Source organism: Limanda limanda, chromosome 5 (assembly GCF_963576545.1).
Source record: "Limanda limanda chromosome 5, fLimLim1.1, whole genome shotgun sequence".
Classification (NCBI taxonomy): Eukaryota; Metazoa; Chordata; class Actinopteri; order Pleuronectiformes; family Pleuronectidae; genus Limanda; species Limanda limanda.
Window position 1 is genome coordinate 10,951,973 of NC_083640.1, and position 18,100 is coordinate 10,970,072.

Here is an 18,100-nt window from a genome sequence, read left to right on the forward strand (position 1 = left end):
CTTGCTTTGTTGTGTTGTAGCTGAATACATGTTTTGGTTGAACCAGTAGCTCTGTGTGCTGGTGTGTAGATAAGTGTTGGAGTGTGTAGAGGTTTTTAGGTTTGACGCTAGTTTGTGTGTATGTGTATGTAAATGTGCACCCTCCTGTTAAAGATGCTCTGGAGGCCAGAGATTAGAACAGCACACGCACGCACGAACATGCCATGATTAATTATATTCCCTCTCTTGTTCTTTTCCTTTCTCAATCTTACTTGCCCTTATCCGCCTTCTTGCCTTCCCGACTCATTTCCTCACTGTCTCTCACTGAACTGACACAAACAGGCTTGTACGCATACCCGCTTTTACACACACACACACACACATACATGGAGACTCCAAGGGTTAATGTGAACCATTAGTAACCAGAGCATGCTGTAAGTGCTGTGAAGTGGCAGAAGGGTGGAACCAAACTGACAGACTCAGGGGCTGTGAGTGAATCTCACCTTACATGTGTTCCCCATGACATTAATATGGCCGTCATTAATCAAGGCACCGAAACAAATCCTACTTTTACTATCCCGTGATAAGCAGTATTCCACGGGCCGTGATTCATGCAAGCTATTGATTAATGGTGTACCGCAAGACCGTGTAGCACTTGTCACCCTTTTTTACATCCAGTCAACGTAAATTCCAAATTTTCAGAAGGCTTTTTGGCTGCTCACGTACCAAGGGTAGGAATAAAGTAATCTCTTGAATAAAGATATGGTTATAATTGCAAAGTAAGTGGCTAGACCCACCCCCCCCCCTCCCCACCTGACTCACACACACACTTCCTCCAGCTGTGCCTCGTGTGTCCCTTTCTTGGTCGTTGTATCCCGAGGGCTCAGGGTCATTTTTAGTGATATTCAGCTTCGTTTTAACTCAGCTCAGAAGTCCTGCTGCTTCATGAATATCGTAATGAACTGCATTCACTTCAGGGCTCTTGCTGGTCGATAGTGATAGGGGACACACACACACTTCTGCGCACATACACATGGCTGCACCTTAGACTATATCTGCTGCCCTATTACAATGTCGTCTCTGTCCTGTGCACCTTCACGAGAGCCCAAAGCCTCACCACCCCTCAGACAGAAGTCACGTGGGGGCAGCACATGTGATTACATATACACATGTGGACATGCAGTCTAAAATAAGCAACAGTGATTAATAATAGAGTGTTATAAAAGCAGCTCCACAGCTCTCGGTTACAAGCTGGGCACAGAGAGCAAACAGACTGAGAAACATTTGCATGGACAGCATCATCCCATTTTTGAGTGAGACAATAGAAGCTATAAACAAAATTGTCTGATTGCGTTTAGCTCTATAGACCCAAGTCATAATAATTGAGTTGTGGACAATTGCAGGAAAGTAGAGAAGAGACGACGAACAGAGATAACAGTGTAAATATAGAGGATGGAAGGTCTTGGTGCTTGGATGGTCTACACGTTTTGCTTGTGAAGCTGCCTGTCAAAAATAGAATAATCACTGCCAATAAGATGCTTTATTTACTTAAAAAATTGTAATCTATGTGCAGTATGATTTTTCTATGTCCAAATTATGCCTAAACCAACTAAAATGGCACTCAGTATATTTCTAATGAAACCACATTTAAATTCACAAGATATTGGAAATATCAGCCCACTAATCATGCCGATTTTTTTCATCATGGTTCATAAGTCATCATCTGCGAAATTGAGGAAAATGTTGAAAAAAGCCTGACCTCGTTAAAGAAAGTGAAAAAAATATTCCTGGAATCCATTTGCCCCATTCCTCCATTAAATTTAATGGAAATAACTTGAGTAACTTTTGCGTAATCCTGCTGAATAACTAAGACGGAAACATAACCTCCTTCATAAACACTGTTCTTCCTCCTCCTCCTCTCATGGCAGCTGGCAAAAAACATGTTTAGCGGAGGAGTTGAATGTATAAGATTGTTCATGAAATGATGATCATGCAGCATTTCATATATAATAACGAAAAGTATTTTGAACTCGCCCCAGTTTAAAGAAAGGTTTTGAATGTGAATAGAAGCCTCATTAACAACAGAGAACGATGTCTTTTCATTAATATCTGAATGCATATGGTTTGAGCCCCACATGCTCTGAGCTGAACTGAACCTCGCCATGTGTCTGTGTTGGAGTAAAGAGAGCAGAGGTAGAAGACACCAGGGAGGAGAGTTTGGCAGGCTTAAATTCTAGTTAGGCCGGCTCAGCTAATTAGCCCAGATTTTGCTCATCCTGATTCTGACAAAGAGGAAAGCCTGGGATTACAGAGACGTTTGTGTGTGTGTGTGTGTGTGCGCGCCCATGTGTGTGTGCGCCATTGAAATTGTGTCAGGCTGTTGAAACTGTTATTCAGAAGGAGGTGGGGAGTTGTAAAAGACAACTAACGAGGGCTCTGAGCGTTTTAGTAAGTATTCGGACTGGTTTGTGCAAGTGAGATAAGTCACTATACCCCCCTCTCCCCACTTCCTTAAGGAGCTTAATGGTACGGCACCCAGCAGGGACCCCCACTCTCCTTTGGGAAGCTGTGACGGTGACCTCTTGCCCTCCACACCCTCCATTTGTCCCCTTTAGCTCATCCTCATCCTCATCTATTTGTCTGTCCCATGCTACTCCAACAACACGTCATCCCTTCACGTCCTTCTCGTGCAGCTTATGATGTAAACATGGCTCCATCCCCTTGCCTGATTGAAGGGTGCCATAGAAAAAAGTAGGACCTATAATTTTGCTAATGGGATCGCTGACATGAACAGTTTTTCCAAAATGTAGTGTTTGTTCTGTCGAGCAGGGCCTCTCAGACGATCATGTGGTCTGGGAGTGTGGTGCTGCAAATTGACCTGCTGCAACTGATGCTGTTGCTAATCTGTAATCATCACTTGAGGGTCATTTAATTGCATTTTGAAATATGATTTGATTCCTGGAACTCATCTTGCGAACCAATCCGCTCTCATTGTCTCATCATGAACCCTTGTGAGGGGGGTCTCGACCCTTCGGCTACATCCACGTGTTTTATCTGAAAATGCATCAACTCTGCTACAATTAAGAGTTTGGTAATGCTGCTGGCGCTTTAATCTGGGAGGCCTGAAACGAAGATGTTTGGAAACGTTATTGGGTCTTTTTGGTCATGACTTTGCCTTCACGGATTCAAAGGCTCCTATCTCATGACCCACTTCTAGAGGAAAACAATGGGCATTAGCTTTGGCTACCAGTGTAGAACGCAACATGGATAAACTATCTGCAACTAACAAGCAAACGCTTCCTGTGTACTCATGTGTAAAATGCCATCTTCGAAAGAAAACCTATCAGTATGGATATAACCCTATAGTTTGCTGTAGAGCATCTTGTTGGTTTTTTGTCTGTAGCATCATGAAGGTTGTTGACACTATTGCTCCATACCAATATGTCGCTGTGAGCAAACACTGGTATAGTCATGGCAGTTCAGGGTTTGCACTTGGGGATATTTTGAGACAGTTGTACACTGAACAACTGCACAAGTGCAAGCATGCAGCCTGCAGGCCTACTGTAACACAACGAGTCATGTGGTAAATTGTGAACAAGCCTGTAAACATTTTGCTGGTAAGCCCGGACACATGGCAAATCTGTGTCGCTGCCTCCTGCCCCTCCTTCCCCTCCTCCCTCACGCCCTCCCGAGGTGTGAGGTAACATGTCATTCTGAGAGCTGTCAATCACCGTGACACTTGCATGCACTCCAAGGTCCTTTGGAGATTCAAATAAGGTTTTTTCTCTTAAGGAGAAAGATTGATGCCCATCCCCTCACAGCCAGCGTTAGCAGCAAATGACAGACTTAGCTAACGTCCAGAAACTAACACCTCGCTGCAAACAGGGAATATTAAATGTGTTCGTGAAAGAACAGCATGTAACGACATGTGAAGAATTCCAGCAGAGTGGATTACAGCGTCACGTCAGTTCCTTTTTGCCTCATGTGTATAATTTCGAAATCTGCTTCCCTATATTAGAGATGCACCGGTGGTCTCATTGAGAGAGATCACAGCGGTCTTTGATCAGCGGCTCAGAAAAACCTGCGTCCTACCTGTTTAACTCCTGAACCGTCCTCTCCTTTCTCTGTGTGGCTTACAAGAAAAAAGCTGGCTAATCAGTTAATAATGCAGCATGAACTTGTGTAATTGTCGGTGGCTGCGTTTCAGCCTGCAGTGCAGATGTCTTACTGTGCCAGTAAAGTGCACCGATGAGGTTACAGTATTGCTGTGTGTGTGTGTTTTGTAATTCTTTAATTGCCCCTTGCTTGCAGTCCTTCAGACAGCCCAGTTACTTTCATTAGGCTTCCTCCATTACTGTTTGATTGGAAAAGGAAGCTGCTCGGATCACAACTCAAGTCCCATCTCCATCAAGTCAGAACTGCTCTTGCAAATTTGTTTTCTAAGCAGCTATTCAAACAGGCTCTCCTTTTCATAAAAAAAAATATATAGAGTGCCCATTTGGAGCTTTATATTTTGTTGTACTTCTTTTAGATGCTGCTCTAAAAGTCAGGGATAATTTACGGGCCATCTGAACAGTGCATTACTCTGTCTTTTTGAATTCCATTCAGTTCGTTCCCCTTGGTCCTCTTAGAGGTGAAATGGAAGAGGAGCGGGAGGAGTTACTGCTGTTATTGGTGGGATTTTTTCCCAGTTGTTCCTCATAATAAACTACACTTCAGCCTTCATGTACACCATTCTTTCCAACCCCCGGTTATTTATGAGGCTTCACGGTCTGGAACTTGTCGGCAGTGTTTCACCAATCTATACTCTGCAGGCCTGTTAGTTATATGAGAGACCACACACATTCTTACAGTAGATAAAGCAACACACAACCACGTACACACAAACACACAGAAGTGCAAACACACTTCCTGTTTTACCACCTACACTCGCCTTCAAATGCTTCTGCAGTTTGGTTTTTGCCTGCCGGCTGCTCCTCTCTGCTCCCGCTGTGCCACTATATGATAATATAGACCCGGTGTATTTAGGCTGAGTGTGCACAGCCGTGTGAGAGCCATCAAGCTTTAGTGCGCCATAAATTGTTGAAGGTGATCACTGCTTGGCAGACTCTAAGCTCCCTGGTGCTCTCTCGTAGCCCTAAACAAATTTGTTTTATAGCTCGGAATTCAACCCACTGTTGCTCATCTTACGGACATCAGCCAAAAAAATCCAATCCACTTGCAAGAATGATGTGCAAACACACAACAAATATGCCCGGATTCATTTGCATGCGCTTGTTTGCATATGCAGACAAATTCCGTCATGTACATAAAACCCGATTTAGGACACAGACACATGCATATTATCGCTCTTTAGCACTCTCTGTTCTGGCTGTGGCCCATGTGTGCTGGGACCCAGCTGCATTCAAACACACTGCCTTTTGTGTGAGAACAGCTGGCTACAAAGTCCTTTGGACACACCCTCGCGCACACAAGCACATGTGGACAACTCCTCGCACAGATACACACATAGTTTTCCATGCAAGCAGAGCTGAAACACTCTCTATTGTCAAGAGGTAATTTAATGCATTAGCCGTCGGGAGGGGAGAGGGCTCACAGCGCTGCAGCCGTAAGAGCGACGGGTAGTTCACCGTTGTGCAGATCACCTCAGTGATGACATCAGCGTGTTGGCACCACAGAGCAACAGCCACGTTTGACCATGTGAGAGAGTGTGTGTCTTAAGCGTGTCCTGGCAATGAACGGACTTGGACGGCTTTGTGGCCAGCTTTGCTGTCGTAAAAAAAAAAATGTGAATACAAACACTCCACCCATTACAGTTTCTCTCCCCCTCCTCTCCGTCTTCCATGACCAGTACCAAACCAGTTCCCTCCACTGTTGTTGTGCCCTGGCTGCCCGGCAGCAGCTGGCCTCTGAGACACAGTGGTAATGTTGTTCTGTGAATTGGTTCATTGTTTTTCAGTGGGCCGGGGCTGGTTTGGGAGAGTTGTCTGTTCTTTTCCCTCATCTGATTACATAAACTCGTATCTTCGTTTTTACTTTTAATTTTCCCTGCTCTAAGCCTCTCAGCTGATTTTGCTGTTGGCCTTTTTCTTACCGCTGCCTCTTTCTTGCTCTCTCGGCTGCTCCCTCCATCCATAACTGCAGCCTACCGGTGCTGGGTGTGGGAGAGGAAGACGGGAAGAGCGTGAGCAAGAGGGAAAGTAGCGGAAGAGGGTGGAGAGGAAGGCGAGGCACATAGTTGTGGCCGGCTAATTGAAAGCCAGCAGTTAGTCCGGTAAAGTCCCAGTGAATGGGAGTGGTCAGGAATTTGCAAGTGTGTGTGTGTGTGCGTGTGTGAGAAAAATACAGACAGAGCTTATTTGTGTCAGTGGCCATGACGATTAACGGATTGTGCATGTTCTTGTGAGCTTGTGAGATTCTCTGTTTTGGAGTGTGAGAATCTGAGTTTCAGTTCCACTGTTGTCAATCTCAATTTTAGTTTTCTTGTCCCTTGAGTCTCTCCTGTCTCGTCTGTTCAAAAAGAAAACAACTTCATGGCCGGCAAGGAAGAAAGGGAGCTCTGTTTCTACAGTGGTTAGAGAAACCAGTCGTTAACTTAAGTGGAAGTTGCAGGGTTTATCCCACTGTCTGGAATCACTGTCAGTATTAATATCGAATGTATTTTGTGTATGCGCAGCAGATTGGTGCTCATGCTCATGCTACAGTAAAAACCCAATTCTAGTGTTAGAATGGCTGTAGTGTAAATTAACTAAATTCTAGCATCAGCATGCTAACATGTTGATATTTCCTTACATGATAATGTTAACCTGCAGATAATGAGAAGTCATTCGTTTTTTAGGATTTTTTTACCAACATTCTTTTTAAGTAAATAATATCACTCCATGAAAAGTAAGAGGATCTGAAAACTTACCACAGTTCATCCTCAAATGTAACGGTTATCTGTCCTGGATAAAAATGGAGGAGTTCTCTATGAACCATGACTGTACTGAATTTAACAGAAATGCACACAATGTATAAAATATACTTAATTCTAAATTTAATTGAATACAGGACCGAAGTAATGGACTGATTGACAGTGACTTGCAATCCCTGGAGCCATGCTGCTGTCATGGCAAAAAGGGTAAAAAATATTAAATATAAAGACATTTAGCTATTTTCATTTTTGGACATTCATTTTAACCCAGTCTAGATGTGACTACCCCTCCTCTGTCATTCCCATGTGGTCTGAATTGGCCTGGTTGTACAAAGACAACTGCATGGTTTCTTGATGCTCGCTGTGTGTTGAGCCCTGCCCAAGAGGGACAGCCCCATGCTGGAACTGCTGCCGTCTGGTCTGGTTATGGATAGAGGTCAAGGGTCAGTGATCCGAACAGGAAAGCCCACTCGAGCAGAACAACACATCGTAAACAAACCATTACGCACCATCTGCGGCGGCGTCAAATCCCTCAACCACGGCTTGTGTGTTTGTGTGTTTGTGTGTGTGTCTTGTCTCGGGGATCACACCCGCTGACACACAAGTGAGGATCAAAACACACGGCCAGACGGGGACAGAGAGGTGACAGAGGAAGTGACCATCTGGTTTCTAGTGAGGCATCAGATTACCTGCTGAAAGGTTACATCGGCATGATGCAGAAACTGAGTGCGTCAGACACATTAATCTGCAACAGATGCTTGAGCCCTAAATGACTTTATACACATACAGTCGGGTGCAATAGAGCCTGGAGTGAATTGTATTAAATCATAATTAATTCCTGATTAATTATGACGTTTTATGTCTTTAGTTTAGCCATTGATGCAGCTTTAAAATTTTGGAGAAACACACTTGTCGCCATATGTTCATCTCCACCAAATGTTTCATTTTATTTACATTAGTTAAAAGAACTTTGCGCTTCTTTATCTTGTGAGCGAATCTGCTTACAAGCTACCACCTTCTTTTCTATATCTAAATCCATCCACCCATGATCCATGTTGGAGCCAGTGGACAGATCACCAGCCAATCACAGAGCCCACATTCAGGGACAAACAACAATTCACACTCACATTCACACCTACAGACAATTTCTTGGGACTGTGATATTAAGCAGAGTTCCCGGAGAAAACTCACAGAGGGAACAAGCAAACTAAACACAGAAAAGCCTCGTTCGAATCAGGATTCGAACCTTCTTGCTGTGGGGCAACAGTGCTAACCGCTTCATCACCATGCCACCCTCTATTGCTAAATCTATCTCTTCATTTCTAGATTGCCATCTCCCTTTTGCTACCCCTTTTTTTGTGTTTTTCACGCTTGTCGTCTCTAACGAACAACTCGATCTCACTCACTCGTGCTCGTCTTCCTCACCTCCCCTCCCTCTTCATCCCTCCCTCCATCCTTCGCCCTGCTTGACATTCTGTGCTCTCTCTTTCCTCCACTTGCAGTTACTATCTCTTTCTTTTCCGCTCAGCTGCCTCTCTCACTCCATCCAGACCTTTCACCCTGTCAACCCATATCTCCTCCTTTTCGTCTTTTTCTCTCTCTCCTCTCTGTTCTTCTCCTCAAGTCACCCCCCGTTGTCTTTGACAGCACCACCTCCTCCTCCGTGGCACTGCTTGATACCCAAAATGCACTGCATCCCCGCTGCCTACCCATCCTTCACCGTGTATCCGGCTGCTGTCGTCACTGACACTGTCACAGACACTCGCGCTCTCTGGCACTGCCGACGAGTCTAACACCTGCCACCGCAGACACCATGTGAGGGAATCACTGCGGCAAAATGTGTGTTTCTGTGCAAGAATATAAAAAAGTTCATTTTAAAAGTACACGTTTGTCGTCCGTTCTGTCCATCTTATTGTTGTGTGCATGCAAGCCTGTGTCGTCTGTTGTATTTAAGTCTGTGAGCGTTCATGTCAGGTGGTTGAACCTGACGCACAGACAGATGCATGGATTAGGGTGAGATCTAGGCTGCTCGTCTTCTATTCTGAGATTCCCCCAGAAGAAGAGGCTTGTTAATTTAGCGGCTATAAATACTGAACCTCCTCCCAGCAGGTCAACTCTGCATGGAAGTGGACTGTGGTGACATCTCCTTTTGCTCTTGTGTGTGTGTATGCATTCCTTCTATGTTGACTGGCCATCCTCAGGCTTACAGCGATGATTTGTGTGTAGTTTGTGGTTCCCGAGGATATTTGGCCTCAGCTTGTCTTTCTCTCGTTTAGTTCCTTCATCCTCAGTGCTTTCTTTTTTTTATGTTTATCACTTAACAGCTAATCTTTTTTTCGTGATGGGATCCATCTGGCTTTGTTGTTGTTCAGAAACAGCAGATCTCTACATTTGAGAAGCAGCAGAGAAGCTGTTTAGTATTCCATTATTTGCCTGAGCAAGGAATTAATTATCCAAATTGTCATCTATCAACTTATCAATTTGGCAAACGATGTTTTTATCACTTACGGCTTGTTTGTCTGGATAAACGACGTCTGAAAGATCTCACCCCTCTTAAGAATGAACTGACCTTTGTGCTCATTATTGTTTTATTGGTGCAATTGATCTTCTGTTGCAATAGTTAGATACTTAAATATATATAATATGTAACAATTCTTCATTAAAATGAGGATGAGACCTATGTTGTATATTTGGTTGTGAACTGCTTCCAACAATGTTCATACTCAGAAGTATCCCAAATTTGATTCAAGGTAACGGGAAGTTCCATTTTGGTCGTCTCTTAATTGCATCATATCCTCTTTACCTGCAGCTTTGCTCAGCTCTGCTATCATGTCTGGGACAAACGACCTATAACACACTGCCAGCCTTTTTTTCCTTTCCACAGTTTCTATGGTCACTCATAATGAAACTTTCATCTGTGACCATTATTTGCTCCTGAGTAGATTTTCATCAGCAACCACTCCCATGATCCCACACTTCTTCAAGATGTCATCAAACTAGGTCATTTGTTAATGTTTTAAAGGCGGCAGCCGAAGCTACATGTTGTACGTTTGAGGATGGAGAGACTGAGTTTAGTTTGTGTTCGTAGTTCCACTTCTGAAAAAGATTTTTAGACACAACCGGAGATTTTCTGTTTCTCATTCCTTTTCTTTATCTATGGTCCTTCTTTCAATCTGCATCACTTAACAGCAGTTGTTTGTTTCGGATTGAATCCATCTGTCTTTGTTAACAGCAGATCATCAACATTTGAGAAGCACTTAATCATTTCCCTCAGCAATGAATTCAGTATCACAATTGTCCTCAATCAGCAAATCTATTTGGTCGATGATGATTTTGTCACTGACAGCTTATTTTCCTGGGTAAGAAATTAATAAATAAAGATTGTACAACCCTCTTGCTCATTATGAGTTTAGTTGGTGCAGTTGTTCGTCTCTTGCAATGTTTTTATTCAGCTCTCCTCAGAATAACCAGCCAAATCCTTTGTCCCTCTGATGATGATCAACTCTCATAAACTAACGCCCACAGAATTGAGTTCTCCACTTGTAAATTGCAGCCGATCAATGTTTATTCTGTTGCTGTAATCTGTCGTCCTTTCTTCTGCTGTCGAGACTCAATCAGTCAAAGTGTTTACTTAATTACAATCTTATTTGTATAGCAGTAGCTCAGCTTAGCTTTTACACGACTCTGATCATTATCATCGAATTATTGTAAATAAATTGAATCATGCGGTGTCAGCGGTTCAGAAGAAACCCATCTACGAAGATCTATGTCCATTTTCTTATGTCGTACCGTGCTTTTGTAGTGAGTGATAATGCTGTTTCATGCCAGACCTTTACTGACAGTATTTCCATGTTGTGGTGGTTTGGTTAAGAGAGAGAATAGTTGAGTGAGTTAAAGCTGCTGGTGTAGCTTTGTGGTTTTATCCTGAGGAGCAAGTTCCAATACAGTGGTTAATCGAGAGTTACGTGAAACCTCATTTTGCAGTGCACCATGTCCAAATTTACTTTTATGTCCAAACCGCACTCATTCCTCTCCCACTTGTTCGTGAAAGGCGCAGGTAGAAAGGAAAAAGAAGGGATGTGGAGGAGAAGAGAGAAAAGGCAGATGGGGACAGTGAAGTGGAACGGATGGAGCACGGGGGAAGGCAGTGGGGGAAAATGGGCAGTGAAAGTATAAAAGCTTAAATCAAAAAGAATAAAAAATTCATAAGAAATTGGGCAGAGAAAGAGGGCGAGAAGAGAAACGAGTGGATGTCAGAGTCGAGGAAAAGAAGAAGGTGCATTTGTCAGGAAGAAAGAGTGGTGTGGGAAAAAGAGGGATGGATACCAGTGTAAAACATGGATAATCTAACTCCAACAGTTCCACCTCGTTTTCGGCCCAAGAAAAGAAATGCCTGCTCTTACTTTTCACCATTGTTGTTTCCCGTTTTTAGTCCACCTCTCTCTGCAACTAACCAAAGGCTTCCTGTTTACACTGGCCCCTGCATGCCTAGTGTATGTGAGTGGTCATGTGATGTGCATTTTCAAGCGTGTTGGTATGGACACAGATTTAAACTGATATGAAGCCAAAAATGCAGACAGATCGTGTTAAAAGTTTCCTATTTTGTTAAGGTACCTTAAACCAACCTTATGATTAGTGTTTCTGGATTATAACAATTGATGTGCATGTGGATTTTTGCATGTTTCAAAGTTTTTTTTTGTAATGAACACTTGAAGGTCAACCTGGCTTTACTTTTGCTGAGTCGAGGTTTGAAGCCTCCGTGCTCTCTTCTCCCTCTTGCTGCATATGTTTACACTTTCCCTCACTGTCTCCTGTTTTAAGTTCATGCATACAGAATGTCTGTGCTGCTGACAGAGTGAAGAGCGGCTTAGCTTTGTTTAAAACTCTGGATAGCATCACCAGAGGCAGAGCCAGAACCTTTAGTGTCTGCATGTGTGTGTGTGTGCGTGTATTCCTGCTTAAGTGTAGAGTCACAGGATGGCTCTCTGGGCCTAGATAAGCCAGGGCAAATTTAGTGTGATAATATTTTCTTTGTTCTCCTTTGAGAAAGCTGCTCGAGGAAAAGGGTCACTGGGTAGAAAATGGTGATGTGGACATGTGTGTGTCTGGAGCTTCTCGTTTTAGCTCCAGATGTTTGATGTTTGACAGATTTATTCTTTATTCTTTCACCCGAGATGCTTCTCTCGTGTGTGTGTGTGTGTGTGTGTGTGTGTGTGTGTGTGTGTGTGTGTGTGTGTGTGTGTGTGTGTGTGTGTGTGTGTGTGTGTGTGTGTGTGTGTGTGCGTGTGCGCGTGTGTGTGTGCGTGTGCGCGTGTGTGTGCGCGTGTGTGTGAATAAGGTCACACTAAATGATTCAGTATGTACGTGTCTGCTCAGCGGGGGGCGGGCTCGTTGGTGTGAGGGCAAAAGGCCATGTGTTAAAATACTGTCTAACTCTCACATTTATCACACATCAATGAACACAGCGTCCAGGCTGTTTTCAGAGACACACCTCAGTAATGTATCCACAGAGGGACGGTGATCTCCTGCAGTCCCTCTGGTTCTCTTCTCTGATTTTCTTCTGTGTTTCATTTCCCCGCCCTCATTGAACCTCTTGCATCCTCCTCCGTTTACCAGAGATTCTTTTAAATGCAACATTATCTGTCACAGTCTGACTTACCCTTCACCGGCCCTTGCTCTTGCAGGACAGCGACATCCAGAAGAAGATCGACCATGAGATCCGGATGCGCGATGGAGCCTGCAAGCTGCTGGCCGCCTGCTCCCAGAGAGACCAGGCGCTGGAGGCGGCCAAGAGCCTGCAGACCTGCAGCACTCGAATCATGGCCTACATGTCGGAGCTGCAGAGGATGAAGGAGGCTCAGGTCATGCAAAAGGTCACGAGGAGGTCGTCGGATGCCGGGCCGATGGAGGACAGACTCCCATGCAAAGGAAAAGTGGCCATCTCAGGCAAGTTACTGGGGACAATATGGATCTTTAAAACGGAGGATTTTAGTAAATTAGCAGGAAGAATGGGTAAAGGAGAGACTCTCTCTTTCTCTAATAGGGAACATATCATTCCCTCTTTATAAACCGATGCGAATGTGGTTACGTGCAGATGCTGCCCACTGCAATAAGAGAAAAGGATCAGTCAGAAGAATTATCCTCAAGATCATATAAGCACAAGAGCAGGAAAAGAGGGGCTCAATTAAAACAATTAAAGAAATAAAGATTTTCGAGTTGAAAGATTTGTATTTTGTGTGTCGGGGGGGCGGGGGGTATAGAGGCTGAAGGGGGCACTTCTGTGTCTCTGTCTGGATCCCAGCTGGAGAACACGCTGTCCAAACACTCAGTCAGTTATTAGCTGTAGATATTTTAGTCAGTAAGTGAAAGCAGCATCTGCAGGGAGGCAATCACACACACAACCACACACACACACACACAACCACACACACACACACACACACACAAACACGACAATTAGGGTGATTAACATTTTTGCGGTCTAATCCCCTGTCCGTTGTCGTTCCAGATCTCCGTATCCCTCTCATGTGGAAAGACACGGAGTACTTCAAGAACAAAGGAGGTGAGGAACCACCTCCGTGTGCATGTGGAGAGATTCACTGATGGCTTATTAATCATTAATGCCTGTAGGTTTAAATAATGATTCTCCTCTGAGGGACAAGGCAAGAGGCTTTGCACAGTATAATGAAATGGCCGATTCAAACATGGGGAATTTGTGTGAAATCATTGGTGCGAGTGTGGGATTCCTCCCGACCGTGGAACAGAAATCACCTTTTCATCGTTGGCTTCAAGCTGACCCAAGAGACTGAGACTGAATTGTGCAAACAGACCTTACGGTATAATATTTTCCCACTCGGTTCAAGGCCCATAGCACAGATCCTTTTTCTGATCATTACAATCTGTTGCAGCTTCCCAGATATCTCCCGTATTTTAAAGAGACTTAAACTCCTTGGCAGCACAGCCTGACCCATTGCTCAGTCTTGTTGGCTGCACCTCTTGGATTTGAGAAGCAGCAGCCCACAGGTGCTGATCTGGGGTCGTAACACAGAAAACACTGGGAGGCAAAGGGAAGCTGTAGTTGTACCTTTAAGGACCCCACTTGTAATCTTTTGTACGATTGATTTTCATTAATAACCAGGTCGTGTTTAAATATATCTTGGGCATTTCAGAATCCAATGATGTACTGTAAAATATCAGAAATGGAAATCTTTATATTGACCATTTTCTATCCCGCCCCCTCTTGATGAAGTCAATGTGGGTTAACCTCCGCGCCGTCATTATAGCAGCGTCCGTGCTCTGCTCTCTCCCCTGGCAACTACAATGGAATTAATCTGCATGGCCCGTGCATGTAAATGAACTCAGGAGACAGGTAGTAGACTCTTAACAAAGCTTAATGAGGCCGTTAGTCAAGGTCATTAAGCACACCGAGACGTAAACCAAGCCCAGGAGACAGGAAGGAGCGAAGCACGTTCGTCTCTCACATGTTGTATCATATTTTAGGCAGAACTCATTGTTTAAATAATACGTTTGAATATTAAGGGTCAATGTGGCGTAGACAGGAACAGACCACCTTCCTCAGCCTTTTCACTATTAACCTTGAGTTTCTATGAGAATTTGATGATCACCTGACTTCACTTGTACAATAGAAGAGGAATAGTGGGCTATTCTTCTCCATATTGTTTATATTACAACAATGATACCCAAGGTACTCTTTCCTCTGATTATGGATGCGATGCTGTTGTGCTTGTCCATAAATCAGCACAACAGCATCCTCACAGTGCATTTGTATTCCCAGAGGCTTTATTTTCAATGTGTAGAGAAGGCAAGTGTTGTTGTTTACTGCAACATCAGACACCATCGTGTTTCAGCTTCAGCCACAAAACCGCTAACAAGGCTGCCTTCTCAGCAGGGATGAAACTCACAACAGTAGAAGTTCATGTCAGCCAGGTGGAGGAGTTTTAACCACTCAGGTCATATGTCTTCTCTACCTCAGGTCTCAACAGTTTGTTAAAGCAGTCACATAAACCTTGAAGGCTGTAGGAACTGAAAATATAGCTAAAAAGTAAAAATACACAAAGAAAAAGGTTTTTCCTCGAAGTTGGTTTCTGTCATTTTAGGTCGTTCTTAGTCAGTTCTTAGTCAGTTGAGACTGACTGCTCCATCCTCTGGTTTCTATATCGATCTTTCTTCAAATGCTTAATTTCTGGATAGTGGGAAGAAGTTGAGACGCTACGACCATCTACATATACAGTCTGTGGCTGAGACGTCTCATATATGTAGTGTTTCACTTTTTGTATGTTCTTTTTGTAGAGCTCCATCGATGTGCTGTGTTCTGCCTGCTGCAGCTGGGAGGAGAGATCTTTGACACAGACATGGTGATAGTGGACCGGACGCTCACCGATATCTGCTTTGACAACACCATTGTATTGTAAGTCACCGGCACTAAAACTTTAATAGTCACATAAAAACCTCACGTACCTCTTGACAGTGACTCTGACATCCTTTCACAGCTCTGAAGCCAGCCCGGGCTTTGAGCTTCGCCTTGAGCTGTACAGCTGCTGCTCGGAGGACGACTACTCAGCAGGAAGCACGCCGAGGAAGCTCGCCAGTAAACTGAGCTCCTCCCTGGGCCGGTCAGCTGGAAAGAAGCTCCGTGCTGCCATGGAGCCTGGGCCGTGCAGTCCTGTCAGCAACGGGGGGGCATCTCCTCTCCTGCTGCCAGTTCCCTCTGTACCGTGAGTTTGTTTTAACTTTAATGGCGAGCTTTCATTTGATGCCAGAAAGACTGAATGGAGGAAGAACGGAGACAAATAATGGATATTCCTCTGAGACTGTTTTTCTCTGTACACACGCTTACTTCACTGAACAATGAATTAATTTATCTCTCGTTCTTTCATGTGTCGACAGAGGCCCTAAGTACCACCTCTTGGCTCATACCACACTGTCACTGTCGCACGTCCAGGACAGCTTCCGCACGCACGACCTCACCATCTCCGGCAACGGTGTGTGGCAGCCTCCATCAATCTGTCTCCTCCTCATCATCTTTTTTCTCTCTCTCTCTCTGCCAAACCAGCCATCTGTCTGATTCTTGTCCTTCTCTCACTCCTCACTGTCTCACGTCTCCTCTTTGCCTTCCAATAATTTCCTTCCACCCAGCGAACAGTTTCGTCTGCCCCTCCCCTCTCTTTCCCCTCCTTGTCCTCGCTCTCCGTCACCATGCTCTCCGACAGACGGCCATTGTCAAGGTCACAGTAATAAGAGGCTGTGCCAGTGAGGTGACTTGTTGTGTAAAACTGTAATGATGAGGGCTAACAAGGGCCTGGGCCCTCAGACAGGCCCCTAGTGTTTTTATTCATTGGCCCTTCAGCCTGCTGTAAAGTTTCATTGCTGAACTTCATGACGCTCCCTGCAGCTTCCACTCGTTTACACCCCTGTGCCTTCATGCTGTGTATGAATTTGGAATGTCATGTCGGAATACAGTCCCCTTGAATTCAATCAAGCTACACCAGATTGTACCAAATCATAGAGATCGTTTTCATTATGGTCCATGAATTACTCCCAGCCTATTGATGAAAATGTCTAAAAATGTTAAAGATCCACCTTCTGTTCCGGCTCTGCACCAAAATTGAATGGGTTTTTCCCTGACCTAGGGATTTTTTTGTGTAATAGTGCTAACACACGAATGCCAATAAACAAATAACTTCCTTGGCGGTAATCCCTTTCAGTCCAATACGCCCCTGTGCCTTGTTTTGCTTATTAAAGGGGTTTGTGTGACTCGGGAAGGAACCGTTAGCGTCTCGGCGTTGATGCATGTGATTATATATGTTATAAATCTGATAAGGGAATATTCATATTTTTTAATGGTGTTGCTCATCCATCCATCCATGCTTCTCTCCCTGCAGAGGAGTGTTCATACTGGGTGCCCCTCTACGGCAGCATGTGTTGCCGCCTTGCAGCCCAGCCTCGCTGTATGACCCAACAGATGATGAGTGGATGTTTGAAAGTTAAGGTAAGTTCACAGCTATCTGCTGGTACACTTCTCTCTCAGGGTTTCTGTAGCTTTTATCTTGTCAGAAGTATATTTTTCATCGTTTTCTTCCCCTCCACTCCCCTGCTCTGCCTCTCATGATACCATTTCTCATTGTGTTTCTTGTACTACGCACTAAATCGATCTTTTTCTCTACCTTGCAGCAGTGCGGCGGTGACCCCCAGAGCTGGAGAAAGGTCTACGCTGTTCTGAAAGGAACAAGCCTTTTCTGCTACCACCAGCAAGAAGACGTGGAGGCAAATGTCGAACCAGCTTTCACCATCGCTATCAATAAGGTCAGGAAAGGAATCGCATGAAAACAGAGGAGCTATCCGAAATGTGGTAAAAGGTCCACGGAGATTGATCCCGCCCTGCAGAAAACATACAGCTTAGTATTTCTGGTAACACCTAAGGCATTCCAATCATAAGGCCTGTGGATTGCTGCCAGTTTGAATCTTAAGCCAACTGGTAAGGTCTGAGGGAAAAAGAGTAAATAAGAAATGAGTTTTTCCCTCAGTATCTTCTATCAAGATGCCCCCAAGCAAGGCATGAAGCTGTCAGAGTAGAAAACGATGGTTCGGTTTGCAGGGCTTTCTGGGTGTAGCTGTTAATATTGAGCAAGACAGGAGCAGGGATATCTGGAAAGAAAACAGTTAAAGATTTCAAAACTAATCTTCTCAAGTGTCTGCACACACAATAAGACACAACGGTCCAATCGTTCTCCCCATCCTTGTGTTTGTCCTTGCACCGGCCAGCCAGGTTCTCAATCGTCTTCTTCCCTGTCTCTGTGTCCCTGATGCCTGTCGGGCTTCTCATTCATTCCACAGGGACTCATTCAGTATTTTGTAGCCTCTGATCCTGAGTGCAAAGCTGACCGACAGCCAAGTCAGTCAGATCGGATCAGGTCCATATGATCCTTTAGTTAGTCAGCTGTCTGAGGAGGTGTGAGGATGTAGGTGTGAGGGATCGATGAATAAATGGAGCAACATTGCCATCTAGTGGTCACACACAGTCACATTTGGAGTATAACGAGAAGCCGGGGAATTTCAGAGGTCTGCTCCTATTGTTAACGTAATTGCTGCAGGGAAATGGTTAGGAAGAAGAGGCCTAATTAGTGGCTTTTATTACTGAGGGCTTATTTTCAGTGGGACTTAACAATTACAACGGCCGTATTGATCATT

At 44.4% G+C, this 18,100-nt stretch overlaps 1 protein-coding gene across 1 annotated transcript in view; it reads left to right on the forward strand.

The window, feature by feature from the left end:
- rtkna (rhotekin a) overlaps nt 1-18,100 on the forward strand; it is a 44,044-nt gene that overhangs the window by 20,618 nt on the left and 5,326 nt on the right. Inside the window, exons 2-8 of the mRNA XM_061071488.1 lie at nt 12,577-12,838; nt 13,401-13,454; nt 15,203-15,320; nt 15,403-15,627; nt 15,800-15,894; nt 16,795-16,901; nt 17,084-17,215. Of these exons, the coding sequence (XP_060927471.1) occupies nt 12,577-12,838; nt 13,401-13,454; nt 15,203-15,320; nt 15,403-15,627; nt 15,800-15,894; nt 16,795-16,901; nt 17,084-17,215 (993 nt within the window). The remainder of the gene's footprint in view (nt 1-12,576; nt 12,839-13,400; nt 13,455-15,202; nt 15,321-15,402; nt 15,628-15,799; nt 15,895-16,794; nt 16,902-17,083; nt 17,216-18,100) is intronic.